Below are 22,168 nucleotides of genomic sequence, written 5' to 3' on the forward strand. Positions count from 1 at the left end.
TTTGGGGGATTTACTCAAACCCAAACCCATTTTTGAAGGATTTACCCCACCCCCATTTTTGAAGGATTTACCCCACCCCAACCCCATTTCTGAAGGATTTGATCAAACCCAACCCCATTTCTGAAGGATTTGACCCACCCCAACCCCATTTTTGAAGGATTTGATCAAACCCAAACCCATTTTTGAGGGATTTAGTCAAACCCAACCCTATTTCTGAAGGACTTGACCCACCCCAAACCCTTTTTGAAGGATTTAGTCCCATCCCAAACCCATTTTTGATGGATTTACTCAAACTCAAACCCATTTCTGAGGGATTTCCTCAAACCCAAACCCATTTTTGAAGGATTTACTCAAACCCAACCCCATTTCTGAAGGATTTACTGCACCCCAAACTCATTCCTGAGGGATTTACCCAAACCCATCCCCATTTCTGAGGGATTTACCAAAACCCAACCCCAATTTTGAGGCATTTACCCAAACCCATCCCCATTTTTGATGGATTTACTCAAACCCAAACTCATTTCTGAAGGACTTACTCAAACCCAACCCCATTTCTGAAGGATTTACCCAAACCCACCCCCATTTCTGAAGGATTTACCCCACCCCACCCCCATTTTTGATTGATTTACCCCACCCCACCCCCATTTTTGAAGGATTTACCCCAAACCCACCCCCATTTTTGAAGGATTTATCCCACCCCACCCCCATTTTTGAAGGATTTACCCAACCCCACCCCCATTTTTGAAGGATTTACCCAAACCCACCCCCATTTTTGAAGGATTTACCCCACCCCACCCCCATTTTTGAAGGATTTACCCACACCCAACCCCAATTTTGATGGATCTACCCAAACCCAAACCCATTTTTTAAGGATTTGATCAAACCCAAACCCATTTTTGAAGTATTTGATCAAACCCAAACCCATTTTTGATGGATTTACCCAAACCCAACCCCAATTTTGATGGATCTACCCAAATCCAAACCCATTTTTTAAGGATTTGATCAAACCCAAACCCATTTTTGATGGATTTACCCATACCCAACACCATTTTTGAGGGATTTGGTCCCATCCCATCCCCATTTCTGAGGGATTTACTCAAACTCCAACCGATTCTTGAGGGATTTACTCAAACCCAAACCCATTTTTGAAGGATTTGGCCAAACCAAACCCATTCTTTAGGAATCTGACCCACTCCAAACCCATTTTTGAAGGATTTGATGCACCCCAAACTCATTTTTGATGGATTTACCCCACCCCAACCCCATTTCTGAAGGATTTGATCAAACCCAATCCCAATTTTGATGGATTTCCTCAAACCCACCCCCAGTTTTGAGGGATTTACCCAAACCTAACCCCATTTTTCATGGATTTCCTCAAACCCAGCCCCATTTTTGAAGGATTTACCCCACCCCACCCCCATTTTTGGGGATTTACCCCAAACCCACCCCCATTTTTGATGGATTTACCCCACCCCAACCCCATTTTTGATGGATTTACCCAACCCCACCCCCATTTTTGAGGGATTTACCCAAACCCAACCCCATTTTTGATGGATTTACTCAAACCCAACCCCAATTTTTGATGGATTTACCCCACCCCACCCCATTTTTGAAGGATTTACCCCACCCCACCCCCATTTTTTGGGGGATTTACCCCACCCCACCCCCATTTTTGAAGGATTTACCCCACCCCACCCCATTTCTGAAGGATTTACCCCACCCCACCCCATTTCTGAAGGATTTACCCCACCCCACCCCATTTCTGAAGGATTTTCCCCACCCCACCCCCATTTTTGAAGGATTTACCCCACCCCACCCCCATTTTTGAAGGATTTACCCAACCCCAACCCAATTTTTGATGGATTTACTCAAACCCAACCCCATTTTTGATGGATTTACTCAAACCCAACCCCATTTTTGATGGATTTACTCAAACCCAACCCCATTTTTGATGGATTTACCCAAACCCAACCCCATTTTTAATGGATTTACCCAAACCCAACCCCATTTCTGAGGGATTTACCCAAACCCAACCCCATTTTTCATGGATTTCCTCAAACCCAAACCCATTTCTGAAGGACTTACTCAAACCCAACCCAATTTTTGATGGATTTACTCCAACCCAACCCCATTTTTGAAGGATTTGATCAAACCCAAACCCATTTCTGAGGGATTTACTCAAACCCAATCCCATTTCTGAAGGATTTGACCCTCCCCAACCCCTTTTTGAAGGATTTGGTCCCATCCCAAACCCATTCTTGAGGGATTTACTCAAACTCAAAACCATTTTTGATGGATTTGACCCACCCCAACCCCATTTCTGAAGGATTTGATCAAACCCAACCCCATTTTTGATGGATTTACCCAAACCAACCCCATTTCTGAGGGATTTACCCAAACCCACCCCCATTTTTGAAGGATTTACCCCACCCCAACCCCATTTCTGAAGGATTTACCCCACCCCACCCCCATTTTTGGGGGATTTACCCAAACCCAACCGAATTTTTGAAGGATTTACCCCACCCCACCCCCATTTTTGAAGGATTTACCCCACCCCACCCCCATTTCTGAAGGATTTACCCCACCCCACCCCCATTTTTGAAGGATTTACCCCACCCCAACCCCATTTTTGATGGATTTACCCAAACCCAACCCAATTTTTGAAGGATTTACCCAACCCCAACCCCATTTCTGAAGGATTTGGTCAAACCCAATCCCAATTTTGATGGATTTCCTCAAACCCACCCCCAGTTTTGAGGGATTTACCCAAACCCAACCCCAATTTTGAAGGATTTGATCCATCCCAACCCCATTTCTGAAGGATTTGGTATCACCCCAACCCCATTTTTGATGGATTTACCCAAACCCAACCCCATTTCTGAAGGATTTACCCAACCCCAACCCCATTTCTGAAGGATTTACCCCACCCCACCCCCATTTTTGAAGGATTTACCCCACCCCACCCCATTTTTGGGTGCTTTCCCCCTCCAGCCCCGGTGCCGTTGGGGTACCTCGTACATGAAGATGTCGAAGACGCGCGTGGCCACGGGCAGGGGGAAGGTGGTGAGGAAGAGCGTGAGGAACCAGGAGGAGGCGTACATGGAGGTGAGGAAGCTCTGCGAGCGGAAGTGCACGTTCAGCTCCGGCAGCTGCTCCTGAGCGCCGCGGGGACAGAAACGGGGTTGGGGAGAGAAACGGGGATTTGGGGTCAGAGATAACGGGATTTGGGGTCAGAGATAACGGGATTTGGGGAGAGAAATGGGGATTGGGGTCAGAGAAAACGGGGATTTGGGGAGAGAAACGGGGATTTGGGGTCAGAGATAACGGGATTTGGGGTCAGAGAAAATTGGGATTTGGGGAGAAAAATGGGGATTTGGGGTCAGAGAAAACGGGATTTGGGGAGAGAAATGGGATTGGGGTCAGAGAAAATGGGATTTGGGGAGAGAAATGGGATTGGGGTCAGAGATAACGGGATTTGGGGTCAGAGAAAATGGGGATTTGGGGAGAGAAACGGGGTTGGGGTCAGAGAAAATGGGATTTGGGGTCAGAGAAAATGGGGATTTGGGGAGAAAAATGGGGATTGGGGGAGAAAAATGGGGATTTGGGGAGAAAAATGGGGATTTGGGGAGAAAAAATGGGATTGGGGTCAGAGAAAACGGGGATTTGGGGAGAGAAACGGGATTGGGGTCAGAGAAAAATGGGGATTTGGGGAGAAAAAATGGGGATTGGGGGAGAAAAATGGGGATTGGGGGAGAAAAATGGGATTTGGGGTCAGGGAAAAATGGGGATTTGGGGAGAAAAAATGGGAATTTGGGGTCAGAGAAAAACAGGGATTGGGGTCAGAGAAAAATGGGGATTTGGGGTCAGACAAAAATGGGGATTTGGGGAGAAAAATGGGAATTTGGGGTCAGAGAAAAACGGGGATTGGGGTCAGAGAAAAACGGGGACTGGGGTCAGAGAAAAATGGGGATTGGGGTCAGAGAAAAATGGGAATTCAGGATCTGGATGTGGGGACAAAACTGGGAATTTGGGGTCTGTCCCTGTCCCTATCCCCATCCCCTCCCTGTCACTGTCCCCTCCCTGTCCCCTCACTGTCCCTGTCCCCTCCCTGTCACTGTCCCCTCCCTGTCCCCTGCTATCCCCTGGCTGTCCCTGCTGTCCCCGCTGTCCCCATCTGCTGTACCCTGCTGTCCCCTGGCTGTCCCTGCTGTCCCCTGGCTGTCCCTGTCCCTGCTGTCCCTGCTGTCCCCTGGCTGTCCCTGCTGTCCCCTGGCTGTCCCTGTCCCTGCTGTCCCTGCTGTCCCCTGGCTGTCCCTGCTGTCCCCTGGCTGTCCCTGGCTGTCCCCAGTGTCCCCAGTGTCCCCACCTGCAGCAGGAACTCGAACTGGTAGATGCAGAGCCCCAGCTCGGCCATGCTGGGCTTGAAGAGCTCGCGCAGCCGGTACTCCTGCATCAGGCGCACGAAGACGCTGAACGCCTCCTCCTCCGGCATCTGGGCAGGGAAACGCACGGGATTCCCAAAAAAAATGGGAATTCCCATCAGGACCCCGGGAATTCCCATCAGAATCCTGGGAATTCCCATCAGAATCCCCAGAATTCCCAGCAAAACCCCGTAATTCCCATCAAACGCTGAACGCCTCCTCCTCCGGCATCTGGGGAGGGAAACGCACGGGATTCCCAAAAAAAATGGGAATTCCCATCAGGACCCCGGGAATTCCCATCAGAATCCCTGAAATTCCCAGCAAAAACCCCGGAATTCCCACCAAAAACCTGCAAAATTCCCATCAAACCCCAGAATTCCCATCAAACGCTGAACGCCTCCTCCTCCAGCATCTGCAGATGGAAAAGCACGGGAATTCCCAAAAAAAAAGGGAATTCCCATCGGAATACTGGGAATTCCCATCAGAAACCACAGAATTCCCACCAAAAACCTGCAAAATTCCCATCAAACCCCAGAATTCCCAGCAAAAGCTGAACGCCTCCTCCTCCGGCATCTGGGGTGGGAAACAAACGGGATTCCCCAAAAAAATGGGAATTCCCATCAGGACCCCGGGAATTCCCATCAGAATCCACAGAATTCCCACCAAAAACCTGCAAAATTCCCATCAAAACCCCAGAATTCCCATCAAACGCTGAACGCCTCCTCCTCCTCCGGCATCTGCAGTGGGACACGCACGGGAGTCCCGAAAAAAAATGGGAATTCCCATCAGAACCCCGGGAATTCCCAGCAAAAACCTCGGAATTCCCAGCAGAACTCCGGGAATTCCCATCAGAACCCCGGGAATTCCCAGCAGAACCCCGGGAATTCCCATCAGAACCCTCAGAATTCCCAAAAAACCCCCTGGAATTCCCACAAAACCCTTGGAATTCCCAAAAAACCCTGGAATTTCCACAAAACCCTCGGAATTCCCAAAAACCCCCTGGAATTCCCACAAAACTCTCGTAATTCCCCAAAAAAACCCTGGAATTCCCACAAAACCCCCGGAATTCCCAAAAAAAACCCCTGGAATTCCACAAAACCCTCGGAATTCCCAAAAAACCCCCTGGAATTCCCACAAAACCCTCGGAATTCCCAAAAAACCCTCGGAATTCCCAAAAAAATCCCCTGGAATTCCCACAAAACCCTCAGAATTCCCAAAAAACCCCCTGGAATTCCCACAAAACTCTCATAATTCCCAAAAAAACCCCTGGAATTCCCACAAAACTCTCATAATTCCCAAAAAAACCCCTGGAATTCCCCAAAAAAACCCTGGAATTCCCACAAAACCCCTCGGAATTCCCAAAAAAACCCCCCTGGAATTCCCACAAAACCCCTCGGAATTCCCCCCAAAAACCCCTGGAATTCCCACAAACCCCTCGGAATTCCCAAAACCCCCCCCTGGAATTCCCACAAAACCCTCGGAATTCCCAAAAAACCCCCCTGGAATTCCCACAAACCCCTCGGAATTCCCAAAAAAACCCCTGGAATTCCCACAAAACTCTCGTAATTCCCAAAAAAACCCCTGGAATTCCCCAAAAAAACCCTGGAATTCCCACAAAACCCCTCGGAATTCCCAAAAAAACCCCCCTGGAATTCCCACAAAACCCCTCGGAATTCCCCCCAAAAACCCCTGGAATTCCCACAAACCCCTCGGAATTCCCAAAAAAAACCCTGGAATTCCCACAAAACTCTCCTAATTCCCAAAAAAACCCTGGAATTCCCACAAACCCCTGGAATTCCCAAAAATACTCCTGGAATTCCCACAAAACCCCCGGAATTTCCAAAAAACCTCCCTGGAATTCCCACAAAACTCTCGTAATTCCCAAAAAAACCCCTAGAATTCCTACAACCCCCTCGGAATTCCCAAAAAAACCCCCCTGGAATTCCCACAAAACCCCTCGGAATTCCCCCCAAAAACCCCTGGAATTCCCACAAACCCCTCGGAATTCCAAAAAACCCCTGGAATTCCCATCAAACCCCTCGAAATTCCTAAAAACCCCCCCTGGAATTCCCAGAAACCCCTTGGAATTCCCAAAAAAAACCCCTGGAATTCCCACAAAACCCTCGGAATTCCCAGAAAAACCCTCCTGGAATTCCCACAAACCCTCGGAATTCCCAAAAAAACCCTGGAATTCCCAAAACCTCCTTGGAATTCCCACAAAACCCCTCAGAATTCCAAAGAAAACCTCCTGGAATTCCCACAAAACCCCTCGGAATTCCCAAAAAACCCCCCTGGAATTCCCAAAAACCCCTGGAATTCCTACAACCCCCTGGAATTCCAAAAAAAAACCCTCTGGAATTTCCCAACCCCCCTGGAATTCCCAGAGTCCCGGATCCCCACCTGCATCAGCAGCAGTCCCACGATGAAGGCGCTGCCCTGGCAGTAGCCGACCTCGCGATCCACCAGAGAGTAGGCCTGCAAAAGTGTCCCCAAATGTCACCTGGGCCACCTCCCGGGCCACCTCCTGGGCCACCTCCTGTCCCTGTGTCCCCAAATGTCACCTCTGGGAGGGTGAGGAGAACCTGGGCCACCTCCTGTGCCACCTCCTGGGCCACCTCCTGCCTCTGTGTCCCCAAATGTCACCTCCAGAGGGTGAGGAGAACCTGGGCCACCTCCTGGGCCACCTCCTGGGCCACCTCCTGTGCCACCTCCCGTCCCAGTGCCACCCCTGTGTCCCCAGAGTGTCACCTTCAGGATGCTGAGGAGCACCTCCTGGGCCACCTCCTATCCCAGTGTCCCCAGATGTCACCTCTAGAGGCTGAGGAGAACCTGGGCCACCGCCACTGCCACCTACTGTCTCTGTGTCCCCAGATGTCACCTTCAGGACACTGAGGAGAACCTCCCTGTCCTTGTCCCAGTGCCACCCTGGTGTCCCCAGTGTCACCTTCAGGAGGCTGAGGAGAACCTCCTGTGCCACCTCCTGTGCCACCTCCTGTCCCTGTCCCAGTGCCAGCCCTGTGTCCCCAGAGTGTCACCTCTGTGATGCTGAGGAGCACCTCCTGTGCCACCTCACCTTGTCCCTGTGTCCCCTGATGTCACCTTCAGGACTCTGAGGAGAACCTCCTGTCCCTGTCCCACCCCGGTGTCCCCAAATGTCACCTTCATGACGTTGAAGAGCACCTCCTGGCCCAGGCTGTCCTGGCCCTTGAAGAAGTCGTGCTCAGGGTAGGTGCGGGCGATGTCGCGGCGGATCAGGCGCTCGCAGGGGGAGCTCATGCGCAGCAGCTCCGAGTACTGAGCCTTGAGCGGCAGCTCGGCCGCGCTGCACAGCAGCTGCCACACGATGGCGCGGAAATGGTGCGGGATCCCCTTCCGGATCAGCTCCTGGGGACACAGAGTGACCCCAAATGTCACCCCAAATGTGACACCAAACCCTAAATGGGACCCCAAACCCCCCCGTCCCTGCTCCAGGGCACAGCAGCTGCCACACGATGGCGCGGAAATGGTGCGGGATCCCCTTCCGGATCAGCTCCTGGGGGGACAGAGTGACCCCAAATGTGACACCAAACCCCAAACATGATCCCATATGGGACCCCAAAGTCATCCCATTGACCCCAAATCTGCTGCTCCAGGGCACAGCAGCTGCCACACGATGGCGCGGAAATGGTGCGGGATCCCCTTCCGGATCAGCTCCTGGGGGGACAGAGATCCCAAATGTCACCCCAAATGTGACACCAAACCCCAAACATGATCCCATATGGGACCCCAAATGGGACCCCAAATCTGCTGCTCCAGGGCACAGCAGCTGCCACACGATGGCACAGATGGGCGTGGGATCCCCTTCCAGATCAGCTCCTGGGGGGACAGAGTGACCCCAAATGTGACACCAAACCCCAAACATGATCCCATACGGGACCCCAAACTCATCCCATTGACCCCAAATCTGCTGCTTCAGGGCACAGCAGCTGCCACACGATGGCGCGGAAATGGTGCGGGATCCCCTTCCGGATCAGCTCCTCGGGACACAGAGTGACCCCAAATGTGATCCTAAATGTCACCCCAAACCCTAAACATGATCCCAAAGTCATCCCATTGACCCCAAATCTGCTGCACCCGGGCACAGCAGCTGCCACACGATGGCGCGGAAATGGTGCGGGATCCCCTTCCGGATCAGCTCCTGCGGGGACACAAACCCCAAATGTCACCCCAAATGTGACACCAAACCCTAAATGAGACCCCAAACCCCCCTGTCCCCGATCCAGGGCACAGCAGCTGCCACACGATGGCGCGGAAATGGTGCGGGATCCCCTTCCAGATCAGCTCCTGCGGGGACACAGAGATCCCAAATGTGATCCTAAATGTGACACCAAACCCCAAATGTGACACCAAACTCTAAATGGGACCCCAAACCCCCCTGTCCCTGCTCCAGGGCACAGCAGCTGCCACGCGATGGCGCGGAAATGGTGCGGGATCCCCTTCCGGATCAGCTCCTGGGAACACAGAGTGACCCCAAATGTCACCCCAAATGTCACCCCAAACCCCAAATGTCACCCCAAACTCATCCATTGACCCCAAACATCACTGCAATCTCACTGGCCCCAAAGTCATGGTCCCCAAATCTGCTGCTCCACACGATGGCACAGAAGTGGTGCTGGATCCCCTTCAGGATCAGCTCCTGGGGACACTGGGGACAGGGGGGACACTGGGGACAGGGGGGACAGTGGGGACACTGGGGACACTGGGGACAGTGGGGGCAGTGGGGACAGTGGGGATAGTGGGGACATTGGGGACAGGGGGGACACTGGGGACACTGGGGTCAGTGGGGTCACTGGGGTCAGGGTGACCCCAAACGTGCTCAAAACTTGGGCTGGACAAAGCAGGACCCAAGCCGTGCCCTCCTCTTGGACAAATCCACCCCAAAACGTGTCCAGGTGACCAAATCGGCCCCAAAACCCAACAAACTGGGGAAATCCATCCCAAACTGAACAAACTGGGGAAATCCATCCCAAAATGGAACAAACTGGGGAAATCCATCCCAAAATGGAACAAACTGGGGAAATCCATCCCAAAATGGAACAAACTGGAGAAATCCATCCCAAAATGGAACAAACTGGGGAAATCCATCCCAAAATGGAACAAATTGGGGAAATTCATCCCAAACCTGAACAAACTGGGGAAATCCATCCCAAACCTGAACAAACTGGGGAAATCCATCCCAAACCTGAACAAACTGGGGAAATCCATCCCAAACCTGAACAAACTGGGGAAATCCATCCCAAAATGGAACAAACTGGGGAAATCCATCCCAAAACAGAACAAACTGGGGAAATCCATCCCAAAATGGAACAAACTGGGGAAATCCATCCCAAAATGGAACAAATTGGAGAAATCCATCCCAAAATGGAACAAACTGGGGAAATCCATCCCAAAATGGAACAAATTGGGGAAATTCATCCCAAACCTGAACAAACTGGGGAAATCCATCCCAAACCTGAACAAACTGGGGAAATCCATCCCAAACCTGAACAAACTGAACAAATCCATCCCAAAATGGAACAAATTGGGGAAATCCATCCCAAAACCCAACAAACTGGGGAAATCCATCCCAAAATGGAACAAACTGGAGAAATCCATCCCAAACCTGAACAAACTGAACAAATCCATCCAAAAATGGAACAAATTGGGGAAATCCATCCCAAACCTGAACAAACTGGGGAAATCCATCCCAAAATGGAACAAACTGGAGAAATCCATCCCAAACCTGAACAAACTGGGGAAATCCATCCCAAACCTGAACAAACTGGGAAAATCCATCCCAAACCTGAACAAACTGGGGAAATCCATCCCAAACCTGAACTGGAGAAATCCATCCCAAACCTGAACAAACTGGGAAAATCCATCCCAAACCTGAACAAACTGGGGAAATCCATCCCAAAATGGAACAAACTGGAGAAATCCATCCCAAAACGGAACAAATTGGGGAAATCCATCCCAAAATGGAACAAATTGGGGAAATCCATCCCAAACCTGAACAAACTGGGGAAATCCATCCCAAACCTGAACAAATTGGGGAAATCCATCCCAAACCTGAACAAACTGGGGAAATCCATCCCAAACCTGAACAAACTGGGGAAACCCATCCCAAACCTGAACAAACTGGGGAAACCCATCCCAAACCTGAACAAACTGAACAAATCCATCAAAAAATGGAACAAATTGGGGAAATCCATCCCAAAACCCAACAAACTGGGGAAATCCATCCCAAAACCCAACAAACTGGGGAAATCCATCCCAAACCTGAACAAAGTGAACAAATCCATCCCAAAATGGAACAAATTGGGGAAATCCATCCCAAAACCCAACAAACTGGGGAAATCCATCCCAAAATGGAACAAACTGGAGAAATCCATCCAAAACCACCACAAACTGGACAAACCCACCCCAAACCAGAACAAACTGGACAAACCCACCCCAAACCAGAACAAACTGGACACACGCACCCCAAACCAGAACAAACTGGACAAACCCACCCCAAACCAGAACAAACTGGACAAACCCACCCCAAACCAGAACAAACTGGACAAACCCACCCCAAACCAGAACAAACTGGACAAACCCACCCCAAACCAGAACAAACTGGACAAACCCACCCCAAACCAGAACAAACTGGACAAACCCACCCCAAACCAGAACAAATTGGGACAGTTTCACCCCAAAACCCAACAAACTGGACAAACCCATCCCAAACCAGAACAAACTGGACAAATTCACCCCAAAACCCAACAAACTGGACAAACCCATCCCAAACCAGAACAAACTGGACAAATTCACCCCAAAACCCAACAAACTGGACAAACCCACCCTAAAATAAAAGGAAATTGACAAATTCACCCCAAAACCCAACCAATTGGGACAGTTTCACCCCAAAACCCAACAAACTGGACAAACCCACCCCAAAACCCAACAGACTGGAGGATTCCAAGCCCACCTTGAGCAGCTTCTCCTTCTTCTTCCTCCACTCGTCCCACTCGTTGACGATGCGGCCCCAGAGGATCCAGGTGTCCTCCTCCAGGTGGCTGAGGTTGGACGAGGCCGACGAGCTGGACACCAGCGAGGAGCCGCTGTTGCGCCGCGAGCCGTTCACCGAGCGCATCGACTTGGAGTCGGCCTCCAGCAGCCTGCGGCAGGCAAAGGGACAGAGTCAGGCCAAGGTCAGGCCAAAGTCAGGCCAAAGTCAGCCCAAAGTCAGGCCAAAGTCAGGCCAAAGTCAGCCCAAAGTCAGGCCAAAGTCAGCACAAAGTCAGCCCAAAGTCAGCCACAAAGTCAGCCCAAAGTCAGCCCAAAGGGGCACCAAAGTCAGCACAAAGTCAGGCCAAAGTCAGCCCAAAGTCAGCCCAGTCAGGCCAAAGTCAGCACAAAGTCAGGCCAAAGTCAGCACAAAGTCAGCCCAAAGTCAGCGCAAAGTCAGCCCAAAGTCACTCCAAAGGGGCACCAAAGTCAGGCCAAAGTCAGCCCCAAAGTCAGCCCCAAAGTCAGGCCAAAGTCAGGCCAAAGTCAGCCCCAAAGTCAGCACAAAGTCAGCCCAAAGTCAGCACAAAGTCAGCACAAAGTCAGCACAAAGTCAGCACAAAGTCAGCACAAAGTCAGCACAAAGTCAGCCCAAAGTCAGCCCAAAGTCAGCACAGAGTCAGCCCAAAGTCAGCACAAAGGGGCACGAAACGGGCACAGAGCGGCTGGGAGGGACACAGAAGGGACACAAGATGTGCCCAGGGCAGGTGGGAGTGACCCAAAATGTGCCCAGGGCAGGTGGGAGTGACCCAAAATGTGCCCAGGGCAGGTGGGAGGGACCCAAAAGTGACCCAGAACTGACCCAAAATGTGCCCAGGGCAGGTGGGAGTGACCCAAAGTGATCCAAAATGTGCCCAGGGCAGGTGGGAGTGACCCAAAATGTCTCCAAAGAAGGTGGGAATGACCCAGAACTGACCCAAAATGTGCCCAGAAAGGGGCCCAAAGGAGGTGGGAGTGACCCAAAACTGACCTGGAGACAGTGACCCAGAACTGACCCAGAAGTGACCCAGAATGTGCCCAGGGCAGGTGGGAAGGACACAAAAGTGACCCAAAATGTGCCCAAAGAAGGTGGGAGTGACCCAAAATGTGCCCAGGGCAGGTGGGAGGGACACAAAAATGGAGATGCTACCCCAAAACTGGAGATATTCCACCTCAAAATGGAGATATTCCACCCCAAAATTGAGATGTTACCCCAAAAATGGAGATATGACCCCAAAAATGGAGATATGACCCCAAAAATGGAGATGTTACCCCAAAAATGGAGATGTTACCCCAAAAATGGAGACGTTACCCCAAAAATGGAGATATTCCACCCAAAAAATGGAGATATTTCACCCAAAAAATGGAGATATCCCACCAAAAAATGGAGCTATTCTTTCCAAAAATTGAGATATTCTCTCCAAAAAAGGAAATATTCCACCCCAAAAATTGAGGTATTATCCCCAAAACAGCCCCAAAAATGGATATATTTTACCCCAAAATGACCCCAAAAATGGAAATATTTTCCCAAAATGACCCCAAAAATGGAGATATTTTACCCCAAAACTGGAGCTATTTTCCCCAATGACCCCAAACCAGGGAGATTTCCCCAGGTGGGCCAGGCTGGATTTCCATCCCCATCCAGATGCAGCCCCAAATCAATAAAAGGGATGGAAAAATTTATCCCCATGGACAGGGATGGATTTATCCCCATGGACAGGGATGGATTTATCCCCATGGACAGGGATGGATTTATCCCCATGGACAGGGATGGATTTATCCCCATGCACAGGGATGGATTTATCCCCACAAACAGGGATGGATTTATCCCCACAAACAGGGATGGATTTATCCCCACAAACAGGGATGGATTTATCCCCACAAACAGGGATGGATTTATCCCCATGGACAGGGATGGATTTATCCCCATGGACAGGGATGGATTTATCCCCATGGACAGGGATGGATTTATCCCCATGGACAGGGATGGATTTATCCCCATGGACAGGGATGGATTTATCCCCATGGACAGGGATGGATTTATCCCCATGGACAGGGATGGATTTATCCCCATGGACAGGGATGGATTTATCCCCACAAACAGGGATGGATTTATTGGACAGGGATGGATTTATCCCCATGGACAGGGATGGATTTATCCCCACAAACAGGGATGGATTTATTGGACAGGGATGGATTTATCCCCATGGACAGGGATGGATTTATCCCCATGGACAGGGATGGATTTATCCCCATGGACAGGGATGGATTTATCCCCATGGACAGGGATGGATTTATCCCCATGGACAGGGATGGATTTATCCCCATGGACAGGGATGGATTTATCCCCACAAACAGGGATGGATTTATTGGACAGGGATGGATTTATCCCCATGGACAGGGATGGATTTATCCCCACAGACAGGGATGGATTTATCCCCATGCACAGGGATGGATTTATCCCCATGCACAGGGATGGATTTATCCCCACAAACAGGGATGGATTTATCCCCATGGACAGGGATGGATTTATCCCCATGGACAGGGATGGATTTATCCCCACAAACAGGGATGGATTTATTGGACAGGGATGGATTTATCCCCATGGACAGGGATGGATTTATCCCCACAGACAGGGATGGATTTATCCCCATGGACAGGGATGGATTTATCCCCATGGACAGGGATGGATTTATCCCCATGCACAGGGATGGATTTATCCCCATGCACAGGGATGGATTTATCCCCACAAACAGGGATGGATTTATCCCCACAGACAGGGATGGATTTATCCCCATGCACAGGGATGGATTTATCCCCACAGACAGGGATGTTTTTATCCCTCCCCACAAACACGGAAGGATTTCTTTCCCCCCTCACCTGTTCTGCTCCTCCAGCTTGGCCAGCAGCTGCAGCTCGTCGGGGCTCAGGGTCTCGGGCTCGGCGCGCGGGGACCCCGCGGGGCCCTCCAGGGACGGCTCGGGGCTGCCCAGCGGGGAGGCCATGGCCCTCACCTGGGGGGACACAGCTCAGGGGGATCCACAGTCGGCTCAAAAAACTCACATTTAGTACAAAAAATTCACATTCAGCAGCAATAATTCACATTTAGCAGCAAAAATTGGCATTTCAGCATCAAACATTCACATGGCGGCTCCAAAAATTCACATTTCCCCTCCGAACATTCCCATTGCAGCCCTAAAAACTCACATTGCAGCCCCAAAAATTCACATTTCAGATCCAAAAATTCACATGGCGGCTCCAAACATTCACATTCAGCATCAAACATTCACATGGCGGCTCCAAAAACTCACATTTAGCACAAAAAAACTCACATTCAGCAGCAAAAATTCACATTTAGCACAAAAAATTCACATTGCAGCATCAAAAATTGGCATTTCAGCATCAAAAATTCACATTGCAGCTCCAAAAATTCACATTGCAGCATCAAAAATTGGCATTTCAGCATCAAAAATTCACATTTCAGCATCAAAAATTCACATTTAGCACCAAAAATTCACATTGCAGCATCAAAAATTCAAATTACAACACCAAATCCTCTGGTTTAGCCCCAAAATCCTCTGGTTAAGAACAAAAATTCACATTGTAGACTTAAAACTCCCGCGGTTCTGCCCAAAAACTTCACATCTAGCACAAAAAAATCACATTGCAGCATCAAAAATTCACATTTAGCAGCAAAAACTCACATTCAGCTCCAAAAACTCACATTCAGCAGCAAACATTCACAGGGCAGCATCAAAAATTCACATTCAGCACAAAAAATTCACATTTCAGCATCAAAAATTCACATGGCGGCTCCAAACATTCACATTCAGGAGCAAACATTCACATTTTGGCTCCAAAAATTCACATTCAGCACAAAAAATTCACATGGCAGCTCCAAACATTCCCATTGCAGCTCCAATAATTCCCAGTGCAGCCTTAAAAATCCCGCGGTTCTGCCCAAAAATTCACATTTAGCACCAAAAATTCACATTTCAGCCCTAAAAATTCACATTTCAGCCCCAAAAATTCACATTCAGCACCAAAAATTCCCATTGCAGCCCAAAATCCTCTGGCTTAGCCCCAAAATCCTCGGGTTCAGCCCAAAAATTCCCATTGCAGTCTTAAAAATTCCACGGTTCTGTCCAAAAATTCCCATTGCAGCACTAAAAATTCACATTGCAGCATCAAAAATTCACATTTTGTCCCCAAAAATTCCCATTGCAGCCCAAAACCCTCTGGTTCAGAACAAAAATTCACATTGAGCCTTCAAAAATTCACATTCAGCAGGAAAAATTCCCATTGCAGACTTAAAAATCCCGCGGTTCTGCCCCAAAAATTCACATTTCAGCACCAAAAACTCACATTTCAGCCCCAAAAATTCACATGGCAGCTCCAAAAACTCACATTCAGCGCACAAAATTCACATTCAGCACAAAAAATTCCCATTGTAGCCTTAAAAATCCCGCGGTTCTGCCCCAAAAACTCACATTTCAGCCCCAAAAATTCACATGTCGGCTCCAAACATTCACATTTAGAACAAAAAATTCACATGGCAGCTCCAAAAATTCACATTTCAGCATCAAAAATTCACATTTCGGCTCCAAAAATTCACATGGCAGCTCCAAAAATTCACATTCAGCACAAAAAATTCACTTTGCAGCCTTAAAACTCCCGCGGTTCTGCCCAAAAAATTCACATCTAGCACAAAAAATTCACATTTCAGCATCAAAAATTCACATTCAGCATCAAAAATTCCCATTGCAGCCCCAAATATTCCCATTGCAGCCCCAAATCGTCTGGCTTAGCCCCAAAACCCTCTGATTCAGCCCAAAAATTCACATTGTGACTCCAAAAATTCACATTGCAGCACCAAAAATTCCCATTACAACACCAAATCCTCTGGTTTAGCCCCAAAATCCTCTGGTTCTGCTCAAAAATTCACATTTCAGCACTAAAAATTCACATTTCAGCATCAAAAATTTGCATTTCAGCCCCAAAATTCACATTTTGGCCCAAAAATTTGCATTTCGGCCCAAAAATTCACATTTAGACTTCAAAAATTCACATCCAGCAGCAAAAATTCCCATTGTGGCACCAAAAATTCACATTGCAGCACCAAATCCTCTGCTTCAGCCCCAAATCCTCTGGTTTAGACCCAAAAAATTCACATTTGGCAGCAAAAATTCCCATTCCGAATCAAAAATTCCCATTGTGCCTCCAAAAATTCACATTTCAGCCCCAAAATTCACATTTCAGCCCCCAAATCCTCTGGTTCTGCCCAAAAATTCCTGTTGTGGCTCCAAAAATTCACATTCAGCAGCAAAAATTCCCATTGCAGCCTTAAAAATCTGCATTTCTGTCCCAAAAATTCACATTCAGCATCAAAAATTCACATTCAGCATCAAAAATTCACATTACTGCACCAAATCCTCTGGCTCAGCCCAAAAATTCCCATTGCAGCCTTAAAAATCCCACGTTTTTGCCCCAAAAATTCACATTTCAGCCCCAAAAATTCACATTTCAGCCCCAAAAATTCCCATTGCAGCCCAAAATCCTCTGGCTTAGCCCAAAAATTCCCATTGCAGCCTTAAAAATCCCACGGTTCTGCCCAAAAATTCACATTTTGGCCCCAAAAATTCACATTGCAGCATCAAAAATTCACATTTCAGCTCCAAAATTCTCAGGTTTAGCCCAAAATCCTCTGGTTCAGGCCAAAAATTCACATTTTGGCATCAAAGATTCCCATTGCAGCCTAAAAAATCCCGCGGTTCTGCCCCAAAAATTCCCATTTCAGCCCAAAAAATTCCCATTTCAGCCTCAAAAATTCCCATTTCAGCCCAAAATCCTCAGGTTCAGCCCAAAAATTCCCATTGCAGCCTTAAAAATCCCACGGTTCTGCCCAAAAATTCACATTTTGGCCCCAAAAATTTACATTGCAGCATCAAAAATTCACATTTCAGCCCCAAAATTTGCATTTTGGCCCCAAAAATTCACATTCAGCATCAAAAATTGACATTTCAGCTCCAAAATTCTCGGGTTCAGCCCCAAAATCCTCGGGTTCAGCCCCAAAATTCACATTTTGCCATCAAAAATTCCCATTGCAGCCTTAAAAATCCCGCAGTTCTGCCCAAAAATTCACATTTAGCACCAAAAATTCACATTTAGCAAAAAAATTCACATGGCAGCACCAAAAATACACATTTCAGCATCAAAAATTCACATTTGGCACAAAAAATTCACATTGCAGCCCCAAAAATTCCCATTGCAGCCTTAAAAATCCCACGGTTCTGCCCAAAAAATTCACATTTCAGCATCAGAAATTCCCATTTCAGCCCTAAATTCTCTGGTTTAGCCCAAAGAATTTACATTGAGACTTCAAAAATTCACATTCAGCAGCAAAAATTCCCATTGTGGCACCAAAAATTCCCATTGTGGCACCAAATCCTCTGCTTCAGCCCAAAATCCTCTGGTTTAGACCCAAAAAATTCACATTTGGCAGCAAAAATTCCCATTCCGAATCAAAAATTCCCATTGTGCCTCCAAAAATTCCACATTTCAGCCCCAAAATTCCCATTGCAGCCCAAAATCCTCGGGTTCAGCCCCAAAATCCTCAGGTTCAGCCCAAAAATTCACATTGTGACAACAAAAATTCCCACTGCAGCCTTAAAAATCTTAAAAATCAGCCCCAAAATTCCCATTGCAGCCTCAAAATTCACATTTTGGCATCAAAAATTCCCATTGCAGCCTCAAAATCTCAAATTTCAGCCCCAAAATCTCAAATTTCAGCCCCAAAATCCTCTGGGTCACCCCAAAACTTCACATTTTGGCACTAAAAATTCACGTTTCAGCATCAAAAATTCACATTTTGGCATCAAAAATTCTAATTTTGGCATCAATAATTCACATTACGCCCCCAAAATATCCCATTTCAGCCCCAAAACCCCCCAAAATTCCCATTTTGGCATCAAAATCCAACATTGATCCCACATTTCAGCCAAACATCTCCCGCTTTGGCAGCAAAATTGGACATTTCAGCTCCAAAATCCTACATTTTGTCCCAAAACTTCTGCATTTCGGTGCCAAAATTTGATATTTCACCGCCAAAATCCCACATTTCAGTTCCAAAATTTGATTTTTGGCCCCAAAATCTCACATTTCAACCCAAAATGAGACATTTCACCACAAAATCCCACTTTTTAGACCCAAATTTTCACATTTCACCCCCAAAATCTCACATTTCATTTCCAACATTTGACTTTTGGCCCCAAAAATCCCACCTTTCAACCCACAGTTTTAATTTTTGGACCCAAAATTTGATATTTTGGCTCCCAAAATCCCACGTTTTAGACCCAAAATGTCACATTTCACCCCCCAAAAAGCCAAAAATGCCCCAAAAAAACCCCAAAATTCCCAACAAACCCCAAAAAAACCCCAAAAACCCCAAAAAACCCAGAAAGGGCGAGTGGGACCCAAAGAACCCAAAAATGGGGGGTCAGACCAAGAGTTCACCAGAAATGGGGAACCCCAAATCCCCCCCAAAAATGGGGTGATCCCAAATCCCCTAAAATTGAGGTGACCTTAAAAAGGGGGGGGGGGTCAATCCAAATCCCCTCAAAGGGGGGTGACCCCAACCCCCAAAAATGGGGTGACCCTAAACCCCCTAGAAATGGGGTGACCCCAAATACCCCCTCACAAAGGGTCACCCCAAACCCCCTCACAAAGGGGGGGTGACCCTAAACCCCCCAAAAATGGGGTGACCCCAAACCCCCCCTCACAAAGGGGGGTGACCCCAAACCCCCTCAGGAAGGGTCACCCCAAACCCCCCTCACAAAGGGGGGGTGACCCCAAACCCCCCAAAAATGGGGTGACCCCAACCCCCTCAAAAAAGGGGCGTCAATCCAAATCCCCTCAAAAGGGGGTGACCCCAAACGCCCCTCAGGAGGGGTCACCCCAAACCCCTTCACAAAGAGAGGTGACCCCAAACTCCCAAAAACGGGGTGACCCTAAACCCCCCCTAAAAAGGGGAGTCAATCCAAATCCCCTCAGAACTGGGGTGACCCCAAACCCCCTCACAAAGGGGGGTGACCCCAAACCCCCCAAAAAATGGGGTGACCCCAACCCCCCCTCAGGAGGGGTCACCCCAAACCCCCCCTAAAAAGGGCGGTCAATCCAAATCCCCTCAAACGGGGGTCACCCCAAACCCCCTCACAAAGGGGGCGTGATCCCAAACCCCCCAAAAATGGGGTGACCCCAACCCCCCCGCTCAGGAGGGGTCACCCCAAACCCCCTCACAAAGAGGGGTCACTCCAAACGCCCCTCAGGGCTGTCACCCCCTCACAGAAAAAGGCGGGCAACCCCTCACCCCCATTGAGGGGGGGCGCCTCCATTTTCCCCCTCAGGGGGGCGATGCCCCGCCCCCCCATCGCCCTCATCTCTGAGGGGGGAACCCTCCATTGTTCAATGACAGCTCCCTCACGGCCCCCCCGGCCCCTCGTACCTGCGGTCCGCGGCCATGGCGACCCCCGGTCGCCCTCCCGGGGGGGCTCCGCGCCGTTGCCCCCTCACCGGCAGCCCCGCGCCCGCCGCCATCGCGGAGCCGCCGCCGCCGCCCCGGCCGGCACTGACTGACAGCGGGCAAGCACCGCGTCCAATCAGCGCCCGAGTTCCGCGTCTGGGACCGCCCACCCGCAGCGTCTTCGCCAATCACGAGCGGGAACTGCAATGACAAGCCCCGCCTGCCGCTCCTCTAACCAATGGCATTGCGCGTTCGTGTTGATAGGCAGGGTGTTTATCCAATGAGAGCCAAGGCGGGGCTGCGCCCCTGCACCCCCGCGAGAAGCTGTGGGAAGAGGTGTGGAAGCGACGAATGGACGGCTCAGGTGCGGAGCGGTGGGAAGCGGTGTGGGAACCGAGGCTCAGGTGCGGATGATTGATGGGTACAAGAGCCAATCAACTGCCGCGTCTGCCTTGGAGTGGCACCTGGCTGACAGGAGAGGACAACAAGCCCCGCCGCTCCACCTGAAGGCTTGGATTCGATTGACAGGAGTCTCAGCCAATTGCAGGGTAGAATCTGCTGAGCCAGCCAATGCAAGCGCGCGTACGAGGCGGAGTCCCGCCCCCAGCTCTCGGCGCTGGTCCCGCCCTCCTGGGGAAATGAGCGACTTCTGTTGGCCAGTGGCGATGATTGACAGGCATCTGTTCCAATGGGGCGTCGAAGAGCCGTGTGGGGAGGGAGAGCGGCGCCATTGGAGACCCCAGCGGTGGGGGAGAGCGGTGAAGGGTCAGCCGGGATGGAGTGAGGATCGCTCCTTCCCTCAGGCATCTGGAATGGGGTGAGGACATCCCTCATTCCCTCAGGGATCTGAGGTGAGAAGATCCCTCATTCCGTCAGGGATCTGGCGTGAGGGGATCCCTCATTCCCTCAGGGATCTGAGGTAAGGACATCCCTCATTCCGTCAGGGATCTGGCGTGAGGGGATCCCTCATTCCCTCAGGGATCTGGCGTGAGGGGATCCCTCATTCCCTCAGGGATCTGGTGTGAGGGGACACCCCATTCCCTCAGGGATCTGGCGTGAGGGGATCCCTCATTCCCTCAGGGATCTGGGGTGAGGGGATCCCTCATTCCCTCAGGGATCTGGCGTGAGGGGATCCCTCATTCCCCCAGGGACCTGGCGTGAGGAGATCCTTCATTCCCTCAGGGACCTGGCATGAGGGGATCCTTCATTCCCTCAGGGACCTGGGGTGAGGGGATCCCTCATTCCCTCAGGGATCTGAGGTGAGGGGATCCCTCATTCCCTCAGGGATCTGGTGTGAAGGGATCCCTCATTCCCTCCGGGATCTGAGGTGAGGGGATCCCTCATTCCCTCATCCCTCACTGAGGGGATCCCTCATCCTTGGGAATGCCCTGGGATGGGGTGAGGGGACCCCTGTTCACACAGAATGAGAATATTCCTCTAAATATCAGGAATTTCACCACCTCTCCCTGTTCTTAACAGGAAAACTTCTATTTTCTGTCCCACATGTGACACATCTCAGCTCTTCCCAACTGATTCTCTTTCCCAGACTCTGTTCCCTTCATTTCCTGATTCTTTATTTTGCTTTTTTCCCTGAAATTTCCTGGAATTTCCAGAAATTCCTGGCAAAGCACATCCTGGAGTGCTGAGTTTTCTGGTCAAGCACAAGGGTGACAACTGAAAGTCACCTTAGTGCCTCATTTTTGGGATAAATTACTCCTAAAAAATCCAGAATTTAGGATTTTTTTTTGTTTCAATTACCCCTCAAAATCAGCTTTTTGCTCCTCCAGCCCCTTTTTTTTCCCAAAAAAAGCTCAAAATCCTCATCCATGGGCTCTGGGTTGGTGCTTAAAATCTGCCCTGGCACTGGAAAATTTCTGCCTTTTCCCCCTCACTTTCCTCTCCCTTTCCCCCTCACATTTCCCACCCTTTTCCTTCACATTTCCCACCATTTTCTCTTCACATTTCCCAACTTTTCCCCTCACATTTCCCACCCTTTTACTTCACATTTCCCACCCTTTTTCCTCTCATGGTTCCAGCCCTTCTCCCCCTCACGTTTCTCGCCCTTTTCCCACTCATATTTTCTCTTTTCCCCTCACATTTCCCACCCTTTTCCCCTCATGTTTCTCGCCTTTCCCCCTCACCTTTTCCACCCTTTCCCCCTCACTTTTCTCTCCCTTTGCCC

At 49.6% G+C, this 22,168-nt stretch overlaps 1 protein-coding gene across 1 annotated transcript in view; it reads right to left on the bottom strand.

Moving 5' to 3' along the window:
• The window catches only part of EVI5L (ecotropic viral integration site 5 like), a 47,647-nt gene extending 27,549 nt beyond the window's left edge, over positions 1-20,098 (bottom strand). Inside the window, exons 1-7 of the mRNA XM_084223889.1 lie at positions 19,969-20,098; positions 14,349-14,482; positions 11,410-11,599; positions 7,581-7,805; positions 6,822-6,896; positions 4,367-4,492; positions 3,012-3,155 (exon numbers count right to left, since the gene is read on the bottom strand). Of these exons, the coding sequence (XP_084080015.1) occupies positions 3,012-3,155; positions 4,367-4,492; positions 6,822-6,896; positions 7,581-7,805; positions 11,410-11,599; positions 14,349-14,473 (885 nt within the window). The 5' untranslated portion in view covers positions 14,474-14,482; positions 19,969-20,098. The remainder of the gene's footprint in view (positions 1-3,011; positions 3,156-4,366; positions 4,493-6,821; positions 6,897-7,580; positions 7,806-11,409; positions 11,600-14,348; positions 14,483-19,968) is intronic.
• Between the last annotated feature and the right edge of the window lie 2,070 nt (positions 20,099-22,168).

Source organism: Fringilla coelebs, assembly GCF_963513975.1.
Source record: "Fringilla coelebs genome assembly, chromosome: 32".
NCBI classification, from domain to species: Eukaryota; Metazoa; Chordata; class Aves; order Passeriformes; family Fringillidae; genus Fringilla; species Fringilla coelebs.